The following is a 24,275-nucleotide window of genomic DNA, read 5'->3' as shown; positions in this document are numbered from 1 at the left end:
CTAAGAGGCAGAAAACATTACATACCACTTATAGAGTTTGCATAGTTATTTTTCACATGATCTGTGTTCCAATTGGCTGCATCCAAAAAACCATTTGTTTTATAGTAGTGCATTTGTGTGACATCACATTGTAAGGGCAAAGTACAGACTAAATCCATTCATTCTTTGGAACACAGGCACTTTAAAGGGACAAAATTTCAAGGCACATCTTGGGAGTCAGTTGAATGAGCAGAGCTCAGCCTGACAATTGCCATTCCTTCAAACTGGACATTGCAGTCTGCCTGTCTTTCACATCACATTTTCTTACTGAACACCAGCACCTTCATTGAAATTTCAGGGAAAATCATTTTCTTCAAGCCTTTGTTACATCTTACAGGTTCTGAAATGTTCTGGAACATTTCTTGCTTGGCTTTTACCTTCAGGTGTCCTGTTCTCAGCAACTGGAGTAAAACATGGCTGAGGGCTGTGAAAGAAACATTCACCCAATAACATTTCAGTGTCTGAAGGGACATCTTAAGGAGACCTCCATGTTAATGCTGTCTGCCTGCTCTTGGGAGAAGTTACATTCATAACAAATTGCATTAAATAGCAGATTTCTTTTAACTTCTGAGAGAACTAGGTTTAAATTTCTAACCAGAAAACAATCAGCCTTCCATTTGCCAAGTCACAAGCCGACAAGTTCATACACCCAATGCCTGTAACACTCATCCCAACTCCTTCAGAAACAGGGAGGACTGCTCTGGGAATATTTATAACCAAGGAGATGCCAATAGTTCCTAACACATTCCAGCACTGTAGTATAGGGTGGGTAGCAGACAGCACAGAAATCTCTGCCTGGCTCTTTTGCTGAATAACTCAGTCTGCTGGAGCCCCACACCGAGCCTAAGCTCATCAACAGGCATAGACACCTCTGAATGACAGGCTGGACACCACAGCCTCACGCAGATCCCCACTCTATCTGCAATTTAGTCTTACTTTGTGGCTAAGGAATTCCACTAAATCTACAAAGCTCAGCTTCAGCACAAAGAAGATGTAAAACATTTTCAACTGTAATAATCCACAGCTCAACTCAAAACAAGTCCAGTGTCATACACAAAGTGTTACTCCACAAAGTATGATGATTAGTTTGGCAAGTTTAAAGTTACTCAGGCAGAACTCCCTCCTCCAACTCACAGCTAAAAGCACAAACTCCTTGGTGATTCATCACTTATTTTGGCCCAAAAAATATGATAATATGATAAAGGGCAAGTGGGCCACACGAGGGAAGCTCACAAGTTTTGAGTAAGTTACTACTAAGTGTTGTATTCAATCCTTTCACACAGCAGCTGCTCCATATTCTTCTGTTAGATTACAAATGAAGCTGCATTGTTATTTCTGTTGATAAGCACACATTCAGCTTCCCAATTCAGCAGGCATACCCTGCACCTGTGCAGTTTTGTTAAGATTTAATCTTATTTCCACTAAAAATTTCTTTATTACTACTGAAGGAAAAAAAACAACACAAACAACTGACCAGAGCTTTCACTAACTTGACTGAATTTCAGTTAATCCAGACACGCTAAATGTGCTAAGGTAGAGGAGTGCCAGCCAGTAGAGGAAGCCTGAGGCCAGATAGACAAGAAACTCAGAAAACTCTTTCTTGTGGACTGTCTTCCAAGGACCAACTTCAAGAACTAGTTCGGAGGGGATCTTGAAGTCCAGTTCACTTCGTATTTCTCTCTCCACCTAGCAGTACCTTCCATATACCATATTAAAATAGAACAAACCTGGTTGGAAGAGACCTTCAAGATCACGTCCAACCTATCATCCAACACCACCCAACCAACTAAACCATGCAACCAAGCACCCCATCAAGTCTCCTCCTGAACACCTCCAGTGATGGTGACTCCACCACCTCCCCAGGCAGCCCATTCCAATGGCAATCACCCTCTCTGTTTAAAACTTCCTCCTAATCTCCAGCCTAAACCTCCCCTGGCACAGCCTGGGACTGTGTCCTCTTGTTCTGGTACTGGCTGCCTGGGAGAAGAGACCAACCTCTGCCTGTCTACAACCTCTGTTAAGGTAGTTGTAGGAAGCAATAAGGTCACCCCTGAGTCTCCTCTTCTCCAGGCTAAGCAACCCCAGCTCACTCAGCCTCTCCTCATAGGGCTTGTGTTCCAAACCCCTCACCAACTTTGTTGCCCTTCTCTGGACTCGCTCCAGCAAGTCAACCTCCTTCCTAAACTGAGGGGCCCAGAACTGGACACAGTACTCGAGGTGTGGCCTAACCAGTGCAGTGTACAGGGGCAGAATGACCTCCCTGTTCCTGATGCAGGCCAGTATGGATATTGGATACAGAGTAAGGGAACAGAGGAAATAGATGTGATACATCAACCTCTACACAAGACAGATCTGATAAAAAAAAAAAATTAGATCAACACTTAATTTTCTTCTGTTCCTTTTCCCCCACCCCCAAAAATACGATTATTAGTACCCTACTAATGTAAACCACCTGGGTACTGTAACAACTATTGAATGTAGAGCTCAGTAAAGGATGTTATCAGGCAGCTTGCCAGTTGGGTTGACAGGCCAGTAAATGGATCAGTATTCAGTAAATCACACATGAGACTCATTCATTGGAGTTCCCCAGTCATTTTGCTCGGTACACTTCCAAGCCAAGCCCAGCCTCACTGGCTACACCAAGCTCATCTCAAAGCCAACTCCTGCCCTTCTGTCCCTGACTTTAGGCAGATCTCTGTCATAGCACTCACTTGCCAAGATAAATCTCCTCAGCAAAGAGAAAATTAAGAAAATGTTTGCTTCATCTGTGCAGGGAAGCATCACTTAAACAGCATGTAACAAAGCTACACACTGTGCTTTCCCCACACTCTTTTTTCATTTAGGCCCAAACAGTTTTTACAGCACAGAACAGCATAATTGGCTATTCTCAAGCATCTAGAGAAGATACTTGTGATTACGATGCCATTAGTAGCAGAAACCCGAAGCCCTCCTACACCTGTAATTGACACTAACCCCTATAACACAGGCAAGGAGGATTTCACCAAAATGACTACAATTCAAACTCAAAGTTCCTTTAGGTTGTCTCTGCAAAGCATCTTGTTCTTAGCTACACTGGGGCAATCAACACATAAAAAGCTGGATGTTAAAGCAAGGTGCTGAGGTGATGTGGCAGTTTTAGGTTGATGCTTCAGGAATTTTCCACAGATTGAGTAGGAAGTGGTGGAATGTGAATAGATTACCATTGGATGTAAAGGGACAATAATGATAAGATCTCAATAATCCCATTGGTCTGATAGCTAACAAAGTTAGCTGCAGAAACTTCTTTCTCAGTTTCTTCACTCTAGCAGATACTAGCTGGTTGCTGCTTCTGGTGCGCTGACCTTGGCTGCTTTCTTGTTGTGGCTAAGTACAAAGAAGCTACCCTCTGCTTTTCTCCTCTTTCTTTTTCCCTTGTCCAGGGGAGGGAGAGGGGGAAGCTATTGGTAACCCCCTGGTTTTGTCCAGGGGGGTTCTTGTGTTGTTTATAACTTGTTAATACATGTAAATATTGTATATTTTGCACATATTCATTGCACCTCCTATTTATAGAAGCAAAACTAAAATCTAAATACAGCTTCATTTGCTTCCAACTGAGCTGGTCTGGCAATTGTAGTTTGGGAGGTTCTCTCAAATTAGTTGGGGGGTAGTTTCAAACCCACCACAGGTAAGCATGATTTTAAAGACCTGTGACCCGCCCCAGGAAGCTTGGAGCACGTGGCTCATTTTAAAACATGAATGCTTCAGTGTGGAGCCATCTGAGCTCGACAGCGCAGCCCAATCCACCCGGAACAGAGCAGGAGCTGCCACAGCAGCATGAGACTTCACCTGTGCTGCTATTTTTAGAAAGGGAATTTACATCACCAATTTTCACTTCACCCAAAAAGCAAGAAGAAAGCCTTCAACCTCTGCACCGTGCAGCCTGTTTCTAAGAAACCGAGACCACCAGAGTAGTTCTCTTTGCAGCTTATATTTCACACCTTGGGAGACGTTTGAAAACACGCTTCTAATTATCTTGTCTTAAGGAAGATTAAAAGATGATTTATAAACAAATGTACCATTTATCACATCCCATTCTAAGCAGAGAGTGGGGGAGGAGGTTCACAACACCCCGGCTTGTGCAAACTTGCAGGAGGTGTCACGCAGAACAGACAGAGTTAGGCAGTGCAATAATACCTTAATGGATGCGCCTGCGAAACGAGAAAGTTGTTTGATGTGCTGTCCCTGCTTGCCAATAATAGCTCCAACTGCCAAGGCTGGGATGAACAGATGAACAGTCTCAGACTCGGGCTGTTGCTGCAGGGAAGAAGGAAATATGCAGTGAATGTTTTTGAACATTACAGATCAGACTGAGAGGGAAACGGGTACGGAACGAGCACACATGGAAATGAGGGGGAAATCTTACGATGCTCTGTGATGTCTGAGTATTAAGGGTCTGGCTTTTCCTGGGAATCACAGAATTCACAGAACATGAAAGAACAGTTTGAGCTGGAGAAGGATTCTTTCATCTCCTGTAAAGCCCTTGCAACTTTAATGCTTAGAGTTTCAAAAACAATTGAGATGTTGCTTCTTCGCGAGGCTTGCTTTCTTACCTGTCGCTGGCTGGCTGCTCTTCCCCATGCAAGCCTCTGCAGATGAAGCTGCTACAAGCAGATGGGCTGCAGCCTAAGCAGGCAAACTCTTTCTAGTTTTCCAGCTTCTTTTTTTAATTTCAGATTATGCTGAGAGCGGCACAAAAAACAAACCCTTCACAGTTACATATAGGCTACGATTTCCTTTGTTCGGGAGTGATCTGGAATGATAGCCAGCTTGAAAACTGCCAGCAATTCCTCCTGTGTAACATTATGCAACAGTTGGAGCCCTGGCAGCAGGCCTCAAGCAGGCTAGTAAATTGCATGCCAGATCAGGCGTTCTTAAAAATGAGAGGCCCTAATGCTGCACCCATCGGATATTAGGCACCGCTGCAACTTCCTATTGCTTTCAAGCAGAGGCCCCAGCTGGAGAGCACAACACAGCACTTGAGATCCTCTGTGGGCTGCACAGCAATGATCAAACCGCAGGATTACATATGCCACAATGAGCCATAACTACTTCTCCAGCCTCAGAAGAGCTTGTCTTGGACTAATGGAGCACTGCTGAGAACCCACTGTGCCACCATGCCATTAATCCATCCACTTACACCAGGGTTACTTCTCAAAAGCATTTCTCACAAGTCTTCCATTGAGCTAGGAGGTGTTTAAGACCCCTCTCCTTTTTAAAGCATTTCTTCCTCTATGTAGCCCTCTTACATATTCTCAGAATTTTGCTCATTCTGAGCCAAAGCCAACAAGCCCTTTTCCCACAGAGATGTTTGCCATCCTCACCCTCTCTCGGTGCCTATCACACAGAGCAGCCTGAGCAGCGGTCGGCAGAGCATGTGGGACCAACTGTGCTCATTTCACTTTATTTCCACTTGCCTATTTTGGTAGGGATGCAGACCCACACATGGAAGCTCACAGGAGCAGCTTTTTCTGGGATATCATCGGGGGTGGGGGGAATATGTACTATATACAACACAAAGCAAACAGCAGCTGCAATCCTAACAACAAAAAGATAAACTCTCTCTGGTTCCTTTCAAATTTCGGCAACTTCTATCAAGGGGAAGCAAAGTCCCAGTGCATTAACCATAAACAAATCAGAGCAAAATGCTTGTTTCCAAGTTTTACCGCTCTTATATTTAGTAAACACAAGTCAAGTGTAGCCTCAGGAGAAACAAATTCCAGGCACAGCTCCATGTACCAGGTGAAAAAAACCAAACACAACCCAAACCCACAACAACAAAACACCCAAAATAGGATATTAAGAATAGAAACACATTCTGCCAGTCACTTCAGGTGAATGCTGCAGTCAAACAGTTTGCCCTGTGTTTTCACAGCTACAAGGCATCAGGAAGTACATTCCCTTTGCAGTTTATGCTGGTTAAAGCCCACATGCTCCCCAGACACTGGTTGCAGCCCTCCACACCCAGCCTCCCCACTGCCCCGTGTGCTTTGTGACCAGCAGGACCGCAGATTCAGCTGATTTTTAAGATGAGCAGTGGGGCTCTGACCAGAATAACTAGAGAGCCACACAAGTGGCACTCCTGGGATAAGGGAGTAAGCAACATCAGTGAGGTCAGGGCATGAGAAGAGGTGGAAACACCCCTTTTAATCTGCCTGCAGATCAGTTTAAAGTGATCTCAAACTACACATTTGTACTTCAAGATACCAGTCACTTCATTATATATCTAAAACTGTTTTCCAGAAGATTACTCATTTTCTCCTCCTATTATTACAAACATCCTGTGTGTACTCATAGTAAGTCCTTTCACATGTTCATTGTGAATCCAGCAAGCTTTCCAGTAAGTTGGAAAGGCTACTGTAGGTGCTTGGTTGATCTCAGCACTTGAGAGAACAGTTTCTAAGTGGGTACAAATTCATGAGGCATTTCTGTGTTCTCTGGTTTTGTTGCAAGGACCCATACTAACTGTACTGAGCACAGAGGAACCTCCCTTTCCAATCCAGACGCAGGCATCTTAGCCATCCCTTGCTCGCTCGTCTCCTTGACCCCTGCTACCTTCAGCTGTCCATATGTGCTCCAGCTCCTGCAAGAGTCCAAAGTTTTCCTTCCTACATGCAACTCCAGCTACTCTCTTCCAGCTGAACTTCCAAGTCATGCACGAAACCTTCCAGCTCATCCATACAACACTGCCACAAATCAAACCTGTAACTTGACTCGGTTTTCAAGGGTTTATATGTTTTCTACCTAAACCCACCTCCAGACATTTCTCTGCCATAGTAATGAACCAAGCTTCATTACTTTTGTTTGCAGAAATTTCCTGCCTTCCCTCTGTTGCCCATCTGCCTGCAGCACAGTTTTCCCCTCTTCTTCCCAAAGCCTGATTTCAAGCCACTTTCTTGGCTAGATTCAATTTACCACTGAAATTCCTTTCTGCTGCCTCACCCTTAAACATGAAACATGGGCAAAGTCAAAGACAGACAGAAGACGTACCCTGTCCAGTTATACAGTTGGCTCACTGCAACACTCTTCCCCCAATCCCTCCTCACAATTTTGACTTCTTGGTACATTTAAACTTCCTTTTTCTTAGAGGACTCTCACCATTTTTGAGAGGGAGGTTCTTCAATGTTAAACTTCAGTTTTGGTGTAACAGTGATACCTGTTTATTAAGGAGCAGTGGAGAGCCTGTCAATACTGAACCACAGAAACTCATTGGCACATAATATGTGACCAAGCTCACTTGCAGTGTACCATTATGTAGGATTTAGAAAGATTATGTCCATTTCCTTAGCCACACTGATTTTTAACCACTCAAAACCCCCTCCTGTTTAACTTATTTTAAATCATGAGCATCAAAACCGTCTCTTTCTTTCTCCTTCTGGCAAAAGTCACGTCTAGCTGAGGCTTTTAAATGAGTATCATAACATCAAGCTCAATTTATTATCTGTCCACCTCCTTACCCACAATAATTTTTAAACCCCGTTGTATTTACTGGAAGACTATCCTGCAAACGAAACACATCAAAACATAATGCAATGACTATCCCACCCATCAATCTTCCAGATGCTTCTGTGGATCTTAGGATGGAAGAAAATCAACCATAACTTAATCTTCCCCATGCCACATCACATAAGTCATAGAGCTTTCCAGGAACTTCTAGCATGAGTAATATCAGAAATAGATTCCTAGATCTTAAACATATGTTAGAAGCACTAAATTTAGGGAACTGTTTTCCCACTACGTGGAATCTGAGTCTCAATGTTCACTCCCCTAACAAGGCCAAGTTTGCTTAAACATCTAAAATTAAAGAGCTAAAATATAGATGTGTGTATACATATATAGCTTGGAGAATATCTGTTGGTATTGACTCCAGAGAACATCTTTCAGTTCATCTTTAACTTCATTTTAAGAACCTTAATGATGTAGCCACAGATTTAATTATTTCACAATCCAACTGTTAAAGCAGTGTGCATTTGTAACTGAAGTTGTGAAGCTTAAGTCGTGGAATTAGTCATCAGCTCATTTTTGACAGAAGTCTCTTGTACATGGAGAGCTCTGTACAATTCTCTCATCTTCCCCATTCACTTTATTTTTCCCACCCACCATGTAAGAAATTAGTTTATTCAAGACCAGCCCAGGCCTGGGAACCTAGAGAAATGTTGAGGGGGTAGGAGGGTGGTGAAGTATCTTCAAATAGTAACTTTGGTTTTTCCAAGCTGTATGGTCCTTACATCCACCCTAATTTGTAAGTAACCATCTCAGATTTCTGCGAGGAGCAGACCACGACTTCTGCTCTTGCAATGTTTGTGGGATTGGCCCAGGGCCAGTCAGCCCTAATTCTGGGCAGGTCTGAACACTAGAAAGCAAGCTACACACTCTTCTGAGTGGTGGGCCAGCAAGCCTGCATATGCTAGGGGAATATTTCTTTGGGGAGAGAAGTTTCTGTCTCTCATAGTTGGAGCACACAGACAACACCCAGATGTTCATTCAGATGGAGAACTTAGGTTTTTTTAGAACTAATATGAGCATTTAAAAGAGTTTTCATTAATTAAATGTGCTGGATAAAGACAATAATGAATTTTCATCCAACTCCAGCACATTTAACTAATGAAAACGCTTGTAAATGCTGATTTTGTTCATTAATTGGATTCCAATTTCCATCCAGATGTAGCCTGGTGAAAATCAGAAGTTAAAGTCAATCAAGCAAATAAGAAAAGCACCATTCATTAATTTTTAACAAGAAATGTGAAAAAAAGATGTATCAACCACAGCAAATGGTAAGCTGCATGCATGAAGAGAGAGATGCAGTCACTGTGTTAGCAAAAGGTAGTTGTGGTTGTATCAGACTACGCTGGAGTTTCCAGGAAGGTAACTAAAGCACAGATGTGACACTTGGTAAGTCAACTTAAATCAGGTTTCCTGCTTGCTCATTTAAATCATGATTGAAAGCAGTGATCTAACACTGGGATGTAAATTAATCTACCCCACTGGATGAAGCTAAGCAACAACTTCTGCACACCAGTAACTAACTCAAAGGTTTTAGACTAGTCCAACTCTATTTTCCTGCAGCAGCTTGGATACACTTATTTCCACACCTCCTGCAAGTCCCTGAACACCAGCCATCTGTCCCTAGCCTAGTGGCCTATACCAACTTTTCCCTTTTTGTTTGGGGGGGTGGGGTGGGTGGGTAGGGAGTGCTTGTGGAAAAAAGGCCTCTTAAATTCCCACAACCTCCATGCAGGATTTAACCTAATCTGTTCCTAAATCCTGTAATCCCTGGCTGCTGCTGCATCACACCTGGCTTGCCCTGCACCCCTACAGAAGGTTTTCCCAGGGCAATCACTTCTTTACTGCCATTCCTACCACATTATACTTTACCTGGCACACTGGTTTAGCACAGGAGCTGTTTCTTCTTCTGCATCAACTGGGGTGAGGCTCCTCCCCTCTTTGGGATATTGCTCCAAGCCCTTCTCAGCACAAGAGCTACTGCTTCACACCAAAGCCAGAAGCTGAGAACTCCCAGACAAAATTTGCTGTTCACTTTTCTCTCTACAGCTCTTGCTTGTAGAATTAGAAAGATCTATGGAGCCCAACGGGCTGCCTTTAAGCCTTCTGCATCAGTCCTACAAACTGCTGTAAACCAGACATGGAGGAGAGCTTTTCCCTTACATCAGGAGGAAAAACATCTTCATTTCGTATTTGCATAACAGCCAAAGCATGGCCAGGGAAGGATGAAAACTCAGAAAAATCAAGTTGTGATTCTTCAGACAGCAGTAAAACAGTAGGTCCCACACCACCAGAGCTGGGGGAGTGGACATTGTGTCTGGGGAACAACATTAATAACAAACCACCACACCAAACAAACCACAACAAAACCACCCACCAATTAAGAATAAATAAATAAATGCTTTGCCTTCTTAGTTAGAATAGAATAAACCAGGTTGGAAGAGACCAAGATCATCACGTCCAATCTATCATCCAACACAACCTAATCAACTAAACCATGCAACCAAGCACCCCATCAAGTCTCCTCGTGAACACCTCCAGTGATGGTGACTCCACCACCTCCTCGGGCAGCCCACTCCAATGGCCAATCACTCTCTCTGTGTAAAACTTCTTCCTAACCTCCAGCCTAAACCTCCCCTGGTGCAGCTTGAGCCAGGTGTGAGCTTGAGACTTATTCCTCAAGATGAATCCACCTCTCTTGCTTTCAGCTGATGCTGCTACTAGATCAGTCCATGACTGTCTCAGCCACTTTCAGTGTGCAGACCGATCCATCTCAGAGCTGGTGAGAGGGCATATTTGTTATTTATGTCCCTCCTATTAACTTGATCATTAATCTTCATCACCTTCTGCAAGCATGAACAGTGCAAATTTTACTGTTTAACTGCTGCACGCCTGCCAACAGCACAATTCTTGTTTTCCCTAGTCATGTTTTTTGAGTGTCTCCATAGATCCCTTGCTCCTTCAAATCTATGTGGATGGTAAATCCATAGCAACATTTGGGATAAGGCTGTAGATATTTAAAGATAATGTGCCCACTGAAGTAAATCAGGCTTTGTGGCAGACATCAATGGGGACAGAATCCCATCTCTGCTGCTTTCTAAGTCCATTATGCATCTCCAGTACATGTTTTAATTTATTCTAGATGTGTTGTAAATGAATTACCTTAGGATCAGACATTCCTTCTAAGTCACGAAGTCATGTTAGCCATTCCTAGCCAGCAACCATTTTTTTTTTTAGCTGTGAGGGAAATACTTTAAAAGTATTTTAAAACTGCATGGAGAAGTCTCAGCCAATGTTTGACTGTCATCTAGTCTAGTTGGTTATTGATGTTTTATTCTTCTTACAGTAAAGAAATGCACTTTGTAAATTAAAACAAAACAAAAAGCACACACAAAAAAAAGCCAAACACCACATAACAACAAGCGACTGCATGAAAAATGTCTTCCCCTTCCTGACTGCTAGGATCACCGTCACCAAGGCAAGGCAGAGCTACAAATGGCTGACTCTGCCTTCAGAATGCCCTAAGCTTTGTCAGAAAGTGAGGCATTCTTTTATTCAAACCCTCTACCAGACCCAAAGACAAAATTTAAACCATGTTTTTTTGCAAGGGGAATAATTGTCCTGGCCTACAGCTGTAATAAATGCTTTTATTTAGTAGTAAAAGACTGCAGCAGAAAGAAACCAACATGAAGCCAAGTGTCTTTAAAGGATTCATTGCATTAATAAAAACAAGCTTTTGACACTGGTGAAAGAAATCCCAGTGTGTTCCTTTTCCAATACTAGTGCTAAGAGTTTGAGCCTTCATTGGAAACAAGGACTCATTAAGGAAAACTTATTCCAAGTCTCAGTGGATAAGTCTAACACCGCCTGAGGTTTAACAACACCGTTTCAAATACTTCCTGTGTCACCATTTTGTACATCAGCTACAGTGCTGCTGCCAGGGCAGGTTAACAGACTGAAGCCTGAGCTCCCCCCTCCTCTGAGCTTATTTAGAATGGATTTATGCCCTCACTATGAGTCTACAATATTCTGCCATATTCACTACCTGAAAAGCCATGGCTACTCTCAGGCGGTCACAGAGTCCTTCAATGCTGATTTCAGTCAGCTGAGAGCTAGCAAAGCCCTTTGGAGGAAACAATGTGTATTTTTAACTTCACGCTGGATGCTCTGAAGCATCACCCATTTTCCCATCACAAACTGTACTGCCAACATCCACCCAGAGCTTCCTCTTCACATGAACTCCTAGTTGATAACAAGCAGCATGAGTGGTGGGAAGGATTTCCAATATGACAAGGAACTCCCCCACAGCAGCTTTAACACCACACTTGCAGCTATCTTCTCCTAGCACAGCCAGAATCTCATCACACCACCGTGCTCCGTGGTCTGGGTCTCTGAGCTGCGTTCAGAGCGGGGCTGGCTCTCCCTTGCCCTTGCAGTCACTACTGCTGCATCACATAAGTAACTCTTGTTTCACTAGATAAACCAAGAACATCATCCTTCTCAAGGCAATCAGCCCACAGCATGGCCACACAGCTCTGTCTCTTCCCCCTGTATCAGTCCTGGACACTCAGAAGTATGTTGTGAGGGTAAGAGCCCTCTGTCCAGCTAGCTGAGCTGAGCCATTCTTGGTTGACAACCTAAGCAGTAACTCCTGTCTGTATTTCCAGTATGGATACTACTGTGTTTCAACACCTGAAGCTCAAAATACAGCCAATTCTTGCACACTGGTCAGTACCTTAAGTGAGATGCTGCTAAAATCATCTCATTAAATACTACTCATTCCATCGCTTGGCTCTTCACTTCAGTACTTTTCATCACCATCATCTTCTACCTGGCAAGTCATGGGGATCTCCTCAGACTACTAGAAGTCACTAACAGGACTGCACCTATCAGAAGTGTTTCCAAGATGAAAGCCTAGCCAGGCTAGAAATCACAGAAGCAGAGAAGGAACATTTTCTGGCAGGCTGGTTACAAGGCATTTCACAAGCAGGAACAGGTCTGACATATTTCTGAACGTGACATGAACTTCTTGTTTTTGCAAAATCTGATTAGCCACAATGCCAAAAAGCAGCAATCTGCCACCTTTTCATCTGAAGAGGCAGCCAAAGGCAAAAAAAAAAAAAACACACCAACCCCAAACTCAGCATAAGGAACAGATTGTGAAACTACGTAAGCAGGGATTTTGCTGGGCATCCACAGGCAGCAAACACAGGTATTTAGCGCTGCAACACTGCGTGACCACCAAAAGTGTTTACACCTAGAAAACACTTCCACTTCACAAACAGTGGTACATAGGATACTCCAGACTCCTAGAAACAGCTCATGAAAACTGTGGGTTTCAAGCATGCAGGTATGCAATCAGTTCTGTTTTACAAAGACACTGCTCTCAGAAGCCTTGGCGCCCACAAGAGAAACAGGTTGTGAAAAAACACTGAAAGGTCACTTATTTTTCCCATCATGTTTAACAAACAACCCAACCAAAGATGGAGCCAGCAACACCAGAATGAGGGCTTGACCTATTTTTGTTTCTGGCCTGAAGGAACTCAGCACACTCTAGAATCAAAATAGTATTTGGCACCTTAAGGAATTTTCTGTTTAGTTTAACAATCAGAAATTGCGGAGCCTGATACTTGGAGCTTGAGAGCCTGAGATGTTCAAAACAAGAATCCAGGAGCAGGAGATGAAGACAAATTCTTACCTCTTGTCCCAAGGAACTACAAATTTCACTACAAGTATTCAAACCTGCAGCAAGGAAGAAGCTATTTTGATTTTTAGAAGTGTGCATCACCATCTAGTCAATGATGCTATTGGCATGACAACTACCTCAGAGCACTAAAAATAATCCAGTAACATTAACTGGACGTTTCAACACCTCATTAAAAAAGCTGTTCATTTCCCAGATCTTTGTACACCATATAGCACCAACTGCATTTTGCCTCCCTCACTGGGAGCCAGTCCATCTGCAGAGGTAGAAGTGTTTCTCATTTCCCTGGACATGGGGCCCTGCCAACACAGCATGGTAAAAGAAGGCAGCTTTGAGGCCTTGGCAGGACCAACCACTTTCTCCACAGGGCAGAACAATTTCCCAATGTTATGCATCATGGAGTAAATTTTAGTCGTAAACAAAGCATCATTAATGAATTTAAACTAACCAGCAGGGAAGGTGTATTCAGGGCACTAAGGTTACAATCTTCAAAAGAAGTCTAATTAAGCTGGTAGCACTTCCCCCCCCTCCAGAAAAGGCTGTTGTCTTGGAGTGTCCTGCAAGATTTTGTGCGCCGCACATGCATGGTTTTCATTTCACAGATACAAAACCATTTTGTAAAAACACTGGCAAATCCTTCTTCACCCCCCAAAACCACATCCTCTTTTGGCTGGGATGTAGGGCAGCTCCTCACAAAATCATCCACTGCTTAACAAGCTAGCCAAATTAGGGCAAAGCCACTTACAACTACATACAGTACTACTGCAGGGTAACAATTGCACAAGCTAATCCTATTGAACTTGAACATCCAAAGGAGCTCAACTCCACCAAGTAAGAGTCAAAGCACCTAGGAACACAGGACAGTTTTTCCTCCTCCTTGTCTGTCATTTATGCTCAGGGCTTCAAACAAAGGCCCGTCAATGAAGGAATTTTTCATTGTAAATTCCTTTTCTTTCCTGCCAAAAGCACAAAACAGTTACTACTTCTCTTACATTTGTGATATAGATGATCTCTTTACTATCAATAAAATTGCTGGAGAATAAAGAAGGAATCTGTCTTGACCACATCTTCTAAAGAGAAAGTTTTCCATTGGCATGTTCCTCACCTGCAACAAAACTTCAGGAAACAGCAAGCAAACAAAAAAATGGAAAGCAACCTATCAGCCTAGCTGTAGAAGGCTTTTGCCACCAGAAAGAGTTTGGTGGTTTGATTCCTTGGATTTGTTTACTGTAGGAAACTACCTTTTCTCTTCCCTTCCTTCTTTGAATCATGGAACCATTTTGGTAAGAAAATACCCTTAGAATCATCAAGTCCAACCATTAAACCTAATGTCATCAGGTAACCATTAAATTATGATCCTCAGCACTGCATCTATATCTCTTTCAAATACCACTAGCCCCCATGCCTATCAACAATCCTAAAAACTAACTGTGAGACTAGAGAAAAGGTTAGAAACAGTGTATTGCAAGGGCAGAGCTTCAAGAAGCTACAACTGATGTGCAAGAAGATCAGTAGAGAAAGCAGTCCTGCTGCAGAGAAGCATCTCTTTACCTTAGCTAACCACCACATTGCAGAGGTTCAGTTGTCTCAAAGAATCTTAGAGACGCAGGAGGAGAGCTGGCATGAGCTCCACTTGCAGGAGAAAGTTGTGTCCCCCTTACCTTCCTACGTGTTTGAGTACACCTGCCGTGTGACAGAAGTGATTCTACCACCCTGTTGAGGGCATCAAAGGGCAGGCTGAGCTCTCCACTGGTTAAACCACCTTCCTCCATACCACTGGAATGCCAAAAGCCAGACCGGAGCGCTACATCAAAAGCGCAGCCAGACGCACAGTTAACCATGCAGTTTCCATTGTAAAAGGATGGGTGTAACCCTTTTGGCTCCAGTGGATGTGCCAGGTACATTTAAAGCATGACTGTAGGCAGCTCAACTTTTAACACAGATTGGTTTGTTTTTTTTTATTTGGAGCTTAAAAGTCTTCAGTGTTGCAAGGGAAACTTCTACTCTAGACAAACAAACATGTGTACTTTCTCAAAGTTGAGAGGACAAATGCAACTATTTCATCACAACAGCTCTGAGCAGTACAATGCCACCTCAGAAGCACTTTGGATGGGTTATTTTCTGAAGTATTTGTGGAAACATAGCATCAGAAAAACAAGCCCAGAGCGTATCACTCTTGCAGAATCTTACTCTCTTCCCTCAGACAGATCCCAATTTGTCTTGCAGGTGCTCAGCTCATGACATTCATTGTGAGTGACAACAAGCAGACTAACAAAACTATTTGCAACTGTATCACACCTGAACACACAGAAGCATTTAAATTAAGGAGAAATATCTAAGAATAAAGAGATGGTGATTGTTCTCCAGGTCCAAAAGCAGCTGGATAGGACATCAGCTACTAATATCACAGTATCGCTAAGGTTGGAAGAGACCTCGAGGATCATCAAGTCCAACCTGTCACCACAGACCTCATGACTAGACCATGGCACAAGTGCCACGTCCAATCTCCTCTTGAACACCTCCAGGGATGGTGACTCCACCACCTCCCTGGGCAACCCGTTCCAATGACGAATGACTCTCTCGGTGAAGAACTTTCTCCTCACCTCCAGCCTAAACCTCCCCTGGTGCAGCTTGAGACTGTGTCCTCTTGTTCTGGTGCTGGTTGCCTGGGAGAAGAGACCAACCCCTTCCTGGCTACAACCACCTTTCAAGTAGTTGTAGAGGGCAATAAGGTCACCCCTGAGCCTCCTCTTCTCCAGGCTAAACACTCCCAGCTCCCTCAGCCTCTCCTCATAGGGCTTGTGCTCAAGGCCTCTCCCCAGCCTTGTTGCCCTTCTCTGGACACATTCAAGTGTCTCAATGTCCTTCTTAAACTGAGGGGCACAGAACTGGACACAGGACTCAGGGTGCAGCCTAACCAAAGCAGAGTACAGGGGCACAATGACCTCCCTGCTCGTGCTGGCCACACTATTCCTAATGCAGGCCAGGATGCCATTGGCCTTCTTGGCCACCTGGGCACACTGCTGGCTCATGTTTAAGCAGCTGTCAATCAGCACCCCCAGGTTCCTCTCTGTTTGGGAGCTCTCCAGCCACTCTGACCCCAGCCTGTAGCTCTGAATGGGGTTGCTGTGGCCAAAGTGCAGCACCCAGCACTTGGACTTGTTAAATGCCATCCCGTAATATGCACAGGAAGGCTACTAAGCTTTAGTATGGTAACACAAGGCCACATATCCATGAAAAGAAACCAACCAACATTGCTTTTGCCATATCACCAGGATCATTAAGAACAAAATCATGGCTATTTCACAGTGCAAAGACATTTATGTCTTAACCAAGACATTTCTTCAGCCCCCCCTTTTCCTCAAACCTTAAACCACTTCAATGATTTCCACATGTTCCAATTCACTTGTTTAGGAGGCCAGGACAAAAAGTACACAGACCTTGGATATTTGCAAAATGAGGCAGGAAAACTCAGGGGCAGAAACACAATATGTAATTCCACTGCAGACCTTTTAAAGGACTACACTAAATGACTTCTTAAAAGCAGACAAAGAGCTTGGATTTTGCAAATCAGCTATTCAGTTGCAATTAAAATTGCTGCTAGTGATAGGTAAATATATAAAGAAAGTAGTTTAAAAAGTAATTAGCCTGCACTAGATGTGGTGCTCAGTTTTAGCCATGGGCAGTGGACATAGACAGGTTCCAAGGATGGCTTTTGCTTTCCTGTATGGGCTCTACCACCAGGACAAAGGGTAAAGCAACATTCAAATTCTTAGTGAGACAGAAAATGTATCTTAGGAGATGAAATCAGATGAAGCTGAACCATCACAGAGATATATCACAGAGAATCACAGAATGGTTTGGGTTGGAAGGGTCATCTAGTCCAATCCCCAGCCCCTCTGCAGTCAACAAGGACATCCTCCACCAGGTTGCCCAGAGCCCTGTCAAGCCTCACCTTGAATACCTCCAAAGTCAGGGCCTCAACCACCATCCTGGGCACCCTGTCCCAGTGTTCCACTACCCTCACAGCAAAGGACTTCCTCCTAATGGCCAACTTAAATTAACTCTTCTCTAATTTAAAACAACTGTCCCTCATCTATCACTACAGGCCTTTGTAAATAGTTGTTCTCAATGTGGCCCAGCCTAAGATAGTAAACACTGGCTTGTGTTTGACAACATCATTTCTTCAGTTTGTGACACTCTTGAAGCAGCTGGAGAACACATGTTGATGTTCCTGTCAAACACCTGAACATTTTGCAGGAAGAGGGAGAGAAAGCATCACACAGCTGCTCACATTAAACACCTAAACCTAATTAATCTGTCCCAAGCTCCTGAATACTCTAGGAGTACTTGGCTACAGCTGTATAGACGCTCAGACCTGTCACTTCAAGCTCTGGCAATGCAACACAACCCCACATCTGCACAGTAAACGGATTTTTTTCATTCCACCCATAGGAAAAAAAAGTAGCAGGAATGTGACAGACAGTTGTTTCACTAATTAAGATGACACTTCAGTTTCTCTGGGAACAAGTCCTACACGAAGTCATAGCAACACCTTGTCACTAGAAAATAGTACAGGATCAGCTCTACATGGAAAAATCTTCTGCAAGTACCCAAACCTCACCTAACTACCTCTTCTGACCCAAGGGAGGGCCACCTGTGAGTCCACCCCCACAAGGTGAGGAAAGGGTCCATGCAACCGTATTCAAAGAGAAGCTGCAGAACTCTGGGACCTCATTATGATGTGTCTGAAAGGTCACTATATGGTATGTAAGCAGAAATTCATACAAGGACTTCAGTGGCATTAGATGCCAAGAGGTGTCTCTGATGACAGTGTAGCTGAAATTGACCTCAAACAGGAGACAAGGAAGAGCTGCTCCTGTCCAGCCCTGAGAAGTCAGCAAAATTTGCCCTGACAAAAATGAGACAGCATCAGGAGAGATTTCTTAAACCCTCATGACAGCCATGATTTCAGAACAGATTTTCAGCTGCCTGAAAGGGATATCCTCAATACCAACTAATCAGTGCTGCTGGGCATACAAGGACATCCACTCAAAAGCTAAAAGGACTTGGGTGATCCAAACATGTTTGCTAAGGAACTTGGTAACAAATAGCTAACAGGTAAATGAACATAATGTCTCCCTGTGGTTTCTTCATTAATGCTGCTTCTAATGACTCTTTCTTTGAAGCCTCTCTTACTCAGATTTTTACTTTTTAAATCCCTTATGAACTCTCCTAGATCTCCCTCTCCAGATGCCTTTAGCCTTTCAAATGGTTTCCATCTCTCATTTGTTCTTCAAAGTATACCCAGTCCTTTCCTTTTGCCCTATTTCTACATGCCCCAACACTCTATTTAATCAGTGTCTTAGAAGTTGTTCTACTAAAGGGGAGAAAAAAAACATATTAGAGAGGAGTAAACCTCAGAAATTACAGAAACAAGCTTCATACACAAAATAGAAGTCTTTGTCCCCAAAAAGTTTAAAATAATTTTTAAAATATAAGTAATAATAATTATAAAAATATTTGTGGGGCTTGGAACACTGCATTTATTAAAAGCTAAACTCACTCTTTTTCTTCTTTCTCACTCCTCAAGGAAGGGGGCCTACAGGAAGGCTGGGGAAGGACTTCTCAGGATCTCAAGTAGTGATAGGACTAGGGGGAATGGAATGAAGCTGGAGGTGGGGAGATTCAGGCTGGATGTGAGGAGGAAGTTCTTCCCCATGAGAGTGGTGAAACCCTGGAATGGGCTGTCCAGGGAGGTGGTCGGGGCCCCGTCCCTGGAGATGTTTAAGACCAGGCTGGATGAGGCTGTGGCCAGGCTGATCTAGTGTGGGGTGTCCCTGCCCATGGCAGGGGGGTTGGAACTAGATGATCCTTGTGGTCCCTTCCAACCCTGAATGATACTATGATACTATGAACAGCATCTCCAAGTAATCTGAGGGGCTGGCTTCCCTGAGGCTCATGGAACCACCTTCCTCTTTCCAAATAAAGTCATATTTAAGGAGGAAACAGCGAGAGAATGTTGACTGTTCATGCCATGTTGACATGTTCATGTCTCAGAAGTGCTTAGTGCCAGGTTCAGGGGTACCACCCCCAACCTCTAACAAAAGCTGTCAGAGTTTGTCCTCTGAATCTGTGAGTTTATCCCTTCTTTCTACACATTAGCTTGTCATACATCTAGACTGTCTGGAACAGGAGCTGATTGAGAGACTGCACAAACACCATGACCAAGAGCACAACAGAATTTAGACAGTGTGGTCTTTTCCACCTGCAGTTACTGAACTTTTAAACAATGATATTTGTTTCTTGTTTTGCTGTTTGCTTTAGTTTGGGGCTTTTTTCCTCCCCAGATGTTAACACTATCCTAGTTCCAGAAACCTGGAAAATGCCAGGCCAAACAAAAGGGTGAAGATGCACTGCCAACAGAGACAGTCAGACAACAATAAGATTGAACTCACCAACTTCAGAGCTGTTTAAGTGCACAATGGAAGTGAAAAAGAACCACAACAAAAACAGGGAAAGAAATAAAGATAACTAAACCGAGGAACAGAACTGTAGGTTTACAAACTGTAGGTTTGAGGTTGGTGAGAGGCCTCGAGCACAAGCCCTATGACAAGAGGCTGAGGGAGCTGGGACTGTTTAGCCTGCAGAAGAAGAGGCTCAGAGGAGACCTTATTGCTCTCTACAGCTACCTGAAGGGAGGTTGTACCCAGATGGGGGTTGGTCTCTTCTCCCAGGCAGCCAGTGGCAGAACAAGAGCACACAGTCTCAAGCTGCACCAGGGGAAGTTTAGGCTGGAGGTGAGGAGAAAGTTCTTCACAGAAAGAGTTGTTGGCCATTGGAATGTGCTGCCCAGGGAGGTGGTGGAGTCACCGTCCCTGGAGATGCTCAAAAAGGGATTTGACGTGGCGCTCAAAGCCATGGGTTAGTAGTCATTAGGTGTTGGGTGACAGGTTGGACTTAATGATCTCTGAGGTCTTTTACAACCTTATTGATTCTGTGAATATGAATCTCAAGAACAGCAAGGCAGTTTGTGCAAATCTAGAGTAAAAAGACAGAAGAGGCTATACTTGTCAGTACCACTAACGTAAAAAACCGTGTTATATTCCGGTAACGAATCACCTCTAGTTACACTCACAATAAATTAGGGCAATCCATTACTACAGACAGTGTTTTACACAGCACAATGAAACAAACACCTGTCTTTTAGTTTAGCTTGCCACTCTAATCAAAATGCAGAGGTGCTGAGAGGGAGAGAATGTCATAACTAGAGGCACTGGTATTAGCAGTAAAATAACCAAGTATAAGGACATGTCAGTTGTAGCATTGGAGCAGGTTTTCCTGATAAAGCCACTCCTATGTGCCCTAGAGTTTGTAAGATGCTCGTAACACCCAAATTGTTCATTCCCATAAACAATCCTGAGTGTGGAATTTTTCCTGTGCCTCTGGGAAAACCATTTAGGCAACAGCTATCCTTTGGTGCAACGTACAGAGACCCACTTCTGTTATTTGATAAAATTTGGTGTGCAGTGCTGCATTTTCACTTTTCTAGTTCATGAGGAGCCCCAGACTTAGCTCTCTAGATGTTATGTAGAGCAAAGAACAGGTTGTAAAATTCTGTCATCCGCTTGTCAGAGTTAATTTTCAAAGTTCATCTTCCACTGACTTGCTAAGAACAAGCACCACTGGAAACAGGGAAGAGATGTACAATAAAGTTGAGGTTTGGGGGTTTTATGTGACTAACAGGACTAGCTCTGTCCAGAAAGCCTCTGGAACTTCCTGATACAGCAGATTATCTTCTGCACCATAGTAAAACGCCCCATTTAGTCAGCACTGGATTCGACTGAGTCTATTGAACTTTTCCCACATATGTCTTAGAGAGCAATGTGACAAGTAAATCACAGCTTTCTGGAGATTCCTCCATGTAATTTAAATCCTATATATTTAGCACTACTGCATTTCAACATGGCTTAGAGATCTATAAAACTACTACATTCAAGCATCTTAACCATATCTAGAACCCCCGCTTTATGGCAAAGTTCTTTCATTCTTTTTTCCCCCCCCTTCCTTTCCTGGTAAAATTGCAGACTGGCATCATTAATTACAAATTCTAGAGTTTCATCATTTCATTTTCTATAAAATTTCCTCTAATAGTAATTAGAGTTCTCTACAAAACAGTATTTATCACTTCTCTAAAAGCCACTATTTTCTGACATCGTTGAGCACTGCATTAAACAACCAAGGAATGCCTGCTCCCAACCACAGCCATACGAAATATTTGCACTGTGCCAGCAAGAAGAAAGACAGCATCCCAAAAGCTGACAGAACGCAGCTCCTAAAAGACTAGTTCCAGATTTTGGAGGCAATTTGGCAAACCCACAGCCAGCTGATTAGTTCTGAGTAGCAGCGTTACACAGCTGAGTATCACCCTCCACTAACCATCCAGCATCCCTTACCCCAAATGGTGGATATGAAGCAGCAGCAGCAGCGGAGGCAACACTCACTGCGGGAGGTGGTATTCCTGAAGAAGAAGGTGGGAACAGACCCAAGGCATTCAGATTTAATCCAGGAATTAAATGTGCTTGAAGCTGCAAAGGCAAGAGAGTTACTTAAGATTTATAATCCTGATTATTAACTTTAATCACAAGGCTACTTGGCATAGGCCATTAACCCTTCTGAGATGTCACTATGTTATTTATACAAATATATTTCATCTCCATTACTCCAAGAACTCTGCTTCAAATCAATTTCCCAGGCACATATGCAGGCCAATAGTATAAAAAGCACGTAGTAGAAAAGGCAGCTGGGAACCACTTGCTACAGCTTAACCAGTGAAGCATATGACAAACCTTAGAGCAAGAAGCTGAGGTGGTAGCAAAATTTACTTTCAGAACAAACCAATTAAGAGAAACAATAATTTTGCTTTATACTGAAGAGACAGTCCTGTAGAAACAGAAAAAGCCTATGTTCAAGCCCTGGTTTTTCATGCACTGGGGTACATGCCATGCTCTAACCCCATCCTCCCTCCCATGCCTTGCAAAAAAGGAAATGAGATACCCCCCCCCCCTTTATGCTATGGAAACATCAGCTATAAAGTTGCATGTCCCTTACTTGACCACATCTGACAAAAGTAGCGGCATCATGTGATAGGGAGTGTGTGCTTTCCATGATACAAAACTTGTCTGGCCCTTTTTTTATACCCAGTAATAGACTGTTTCAGAAATACCACAGCTAGAGACAGACACCATCCCAGGCCATCAAGAGAAGCCAATCATGGAACACCAAAACTCCCCAAAAGTTTCACCAACTGAAAAACTACCCTAATATTCCTTACAAGCTAAACCTGACATCCATCCAGTTACAGAGGTGGTTTCCTGCTAACCGCACCCCTGCCAAACCTAAGAGCAGCCTCAATCTCACCCCATATTTGTGCTCACTGTATGAAGTGTAAATGTACCACTATAAAATTCATGACTGTGGTCCTTGTGGATAGTTTACAGAACCATAGAATCAATGTCCTGCAATTTACTTGTAGTATGGGGGACAGGGAAGAAGCAGGGAGAATGTTCTCTGCAGCCATTAGGCAAACCCTGAAGAACAGCCACATCTAGAAACTCAGAGACTGCTATGAACTGAAAAAGTATTTCCAGTCTGACTCTAGACCACAGATTTGGATACAGACAAAAAAAAAACCCTCTTTATCAAAAATCTCAATCATTTCTCAATATGCATTAGTAATACTTTGGCAAACTAAGTGAGGCGCGTTGGTTTTATTAGATAATAACCAATCCCCTTTGAATAACTAAATGCCTTTATCATCTATATCAAGAAAAACCTTAATAAAATCTTCTTGAATTAAATAATTGAAAGCAGCACAGATGCTTCTCCCACATGTTATGCTTTTAACCTGAAGAAGCTGGGAAGCACTAAGAAATATGACAAGCTAGAACACATAAACCGCAACAGTAGATAAGCACAGGTTCCTTTAGCCTTTTGCAACAAAACCCAAGTGAAACCCTAATTCATTTCCTCAATCTAAACCAATTTCTCAGTTCCCCTACTCAAAAGAAATCAGAAAAGCCTCCATTAAAATATCAAATGTATGTAAATAATGAAAACCTTGTCCAAGCCCCACAGATGAGGCAACAGGGAGAAGCCACAAAAGGGGAATTCTGATGTGATATCAGGAAAGAAATGTTTGCCAAGAGAGCACAGAGAGAGGGCAGATGCAGACCAGAGAGTCTGTGGACTTCCTACCCTTGGAAATGTTAAGAGGGGACAAATCCCTACACAACTTCATTTAACTTTCAAATGGACCTTATACCAAGCAACCCTCCTGCTAGGCCAGGTGACCTTAAACCCCGCCATGGTTCTAGTTCCAAAAAGGGCTCATGCCACAAGACAACTCACATTCATAGCAGCAATGTCATTTTCATAGGACTCCCTGATTTTCTTCATAATTTCTTCCTCAGCCTTGGCACAAGTTTCAATACTGCCTTTAACTGTAATGGTCCTTTCTGGATTATAGAGTGTCAAGTCCTGCAATCTGCAAATGAAACAGAAGCACAGTTAATTAGCAAACAGTGGAGGGTGGTCACATTTTACCACTGGAGCGCAATGACATCCACGTGTGTCGAGTTTGCCCTCCAAAGAGCTGAGTAACAATTCATAACAGGGCTCAAACAGTTCTCAGAGAATCTGGAGAAACTCTGATTCTCACAGCAAATACAACAAAAACCACTGCAGTGAGGTTTGGCATCAGATGGTTGAGATGTGTTTAGGTGCAACGCAAGATAGAAACCATCACACTCCACAGAGCAGCGTGGCACCATTCAACTTCGCACTCCACACCAGCCCTACCAGCAGAGAGAGGGCTTCAGACATTGTAGACATCCCACAAACAGACCATAATAAACTTTCTTTCCTTGAGAACAATAAGGGATTCCTATAGGAAGGGGGTGGGGGGGAAGCCCAATCCTCAGTGAAACTGCAG

At 43.3% G+C, this 24,275-nt stretch overlaps 1 protein-coding gene across 2 annotated transcripts in view; it reads right to left on the bottom strand.

Annotated features, from left to right (window-relative positions):
* The window catches only part of IGF2BP3 (insulin like growth factor 2 mRNA binding protein 3), a 121,853-nt gene that overhangs the window by 8,259 nt on the left and 89,319 nt on the right, over positions 1-24,275 (bottom strand). The window contains exons 9-11 of one of the 2 annotated variants that reach the window (XM_068152437.1): positions 23,693-23,828; positions 21,739-21,870; positions 4,213-4,332 (exon numbers count right to left, since the gene is read on the bottom strand). In XM_068152437.1, coding sequence (XP_068008538.1) covers positions 4,213-4,332; positions 21,739-21,870; positions 23,693-23,828 — 388 coding nt within the window. The remainder of the gene's footprint in view (positions 1-4,212; positions 4,333-21,738; positions 21,871-23,692; positions 23,829-24,275) is intronic. The other variant, XM_068152439.1, reaches the window with a different exon arrangement.

The sequence above is a fragment of the Melanerpes formicivorus genome, unplaced genomic scaffold, assembly GCF_026170545.1.
Source record: "Melanerpes formicivorus ecotype bairdi unplaced genomic scaffold, bMelFor1.0.p_v2 SCAF_23, whole genome shotgun sequence".
In the NCBI taxonomy this organism is placed as follows: Eukaryota; Metazoa; Chordata; class Aves; order Piciformes; family Picidae; genus Melanerpes; species Melanerpes formicivorus.
Note: the sequence above shows the minus strand (reverse complement) of the source record. Positions and strands in the feature narration are given on the sequence as shown.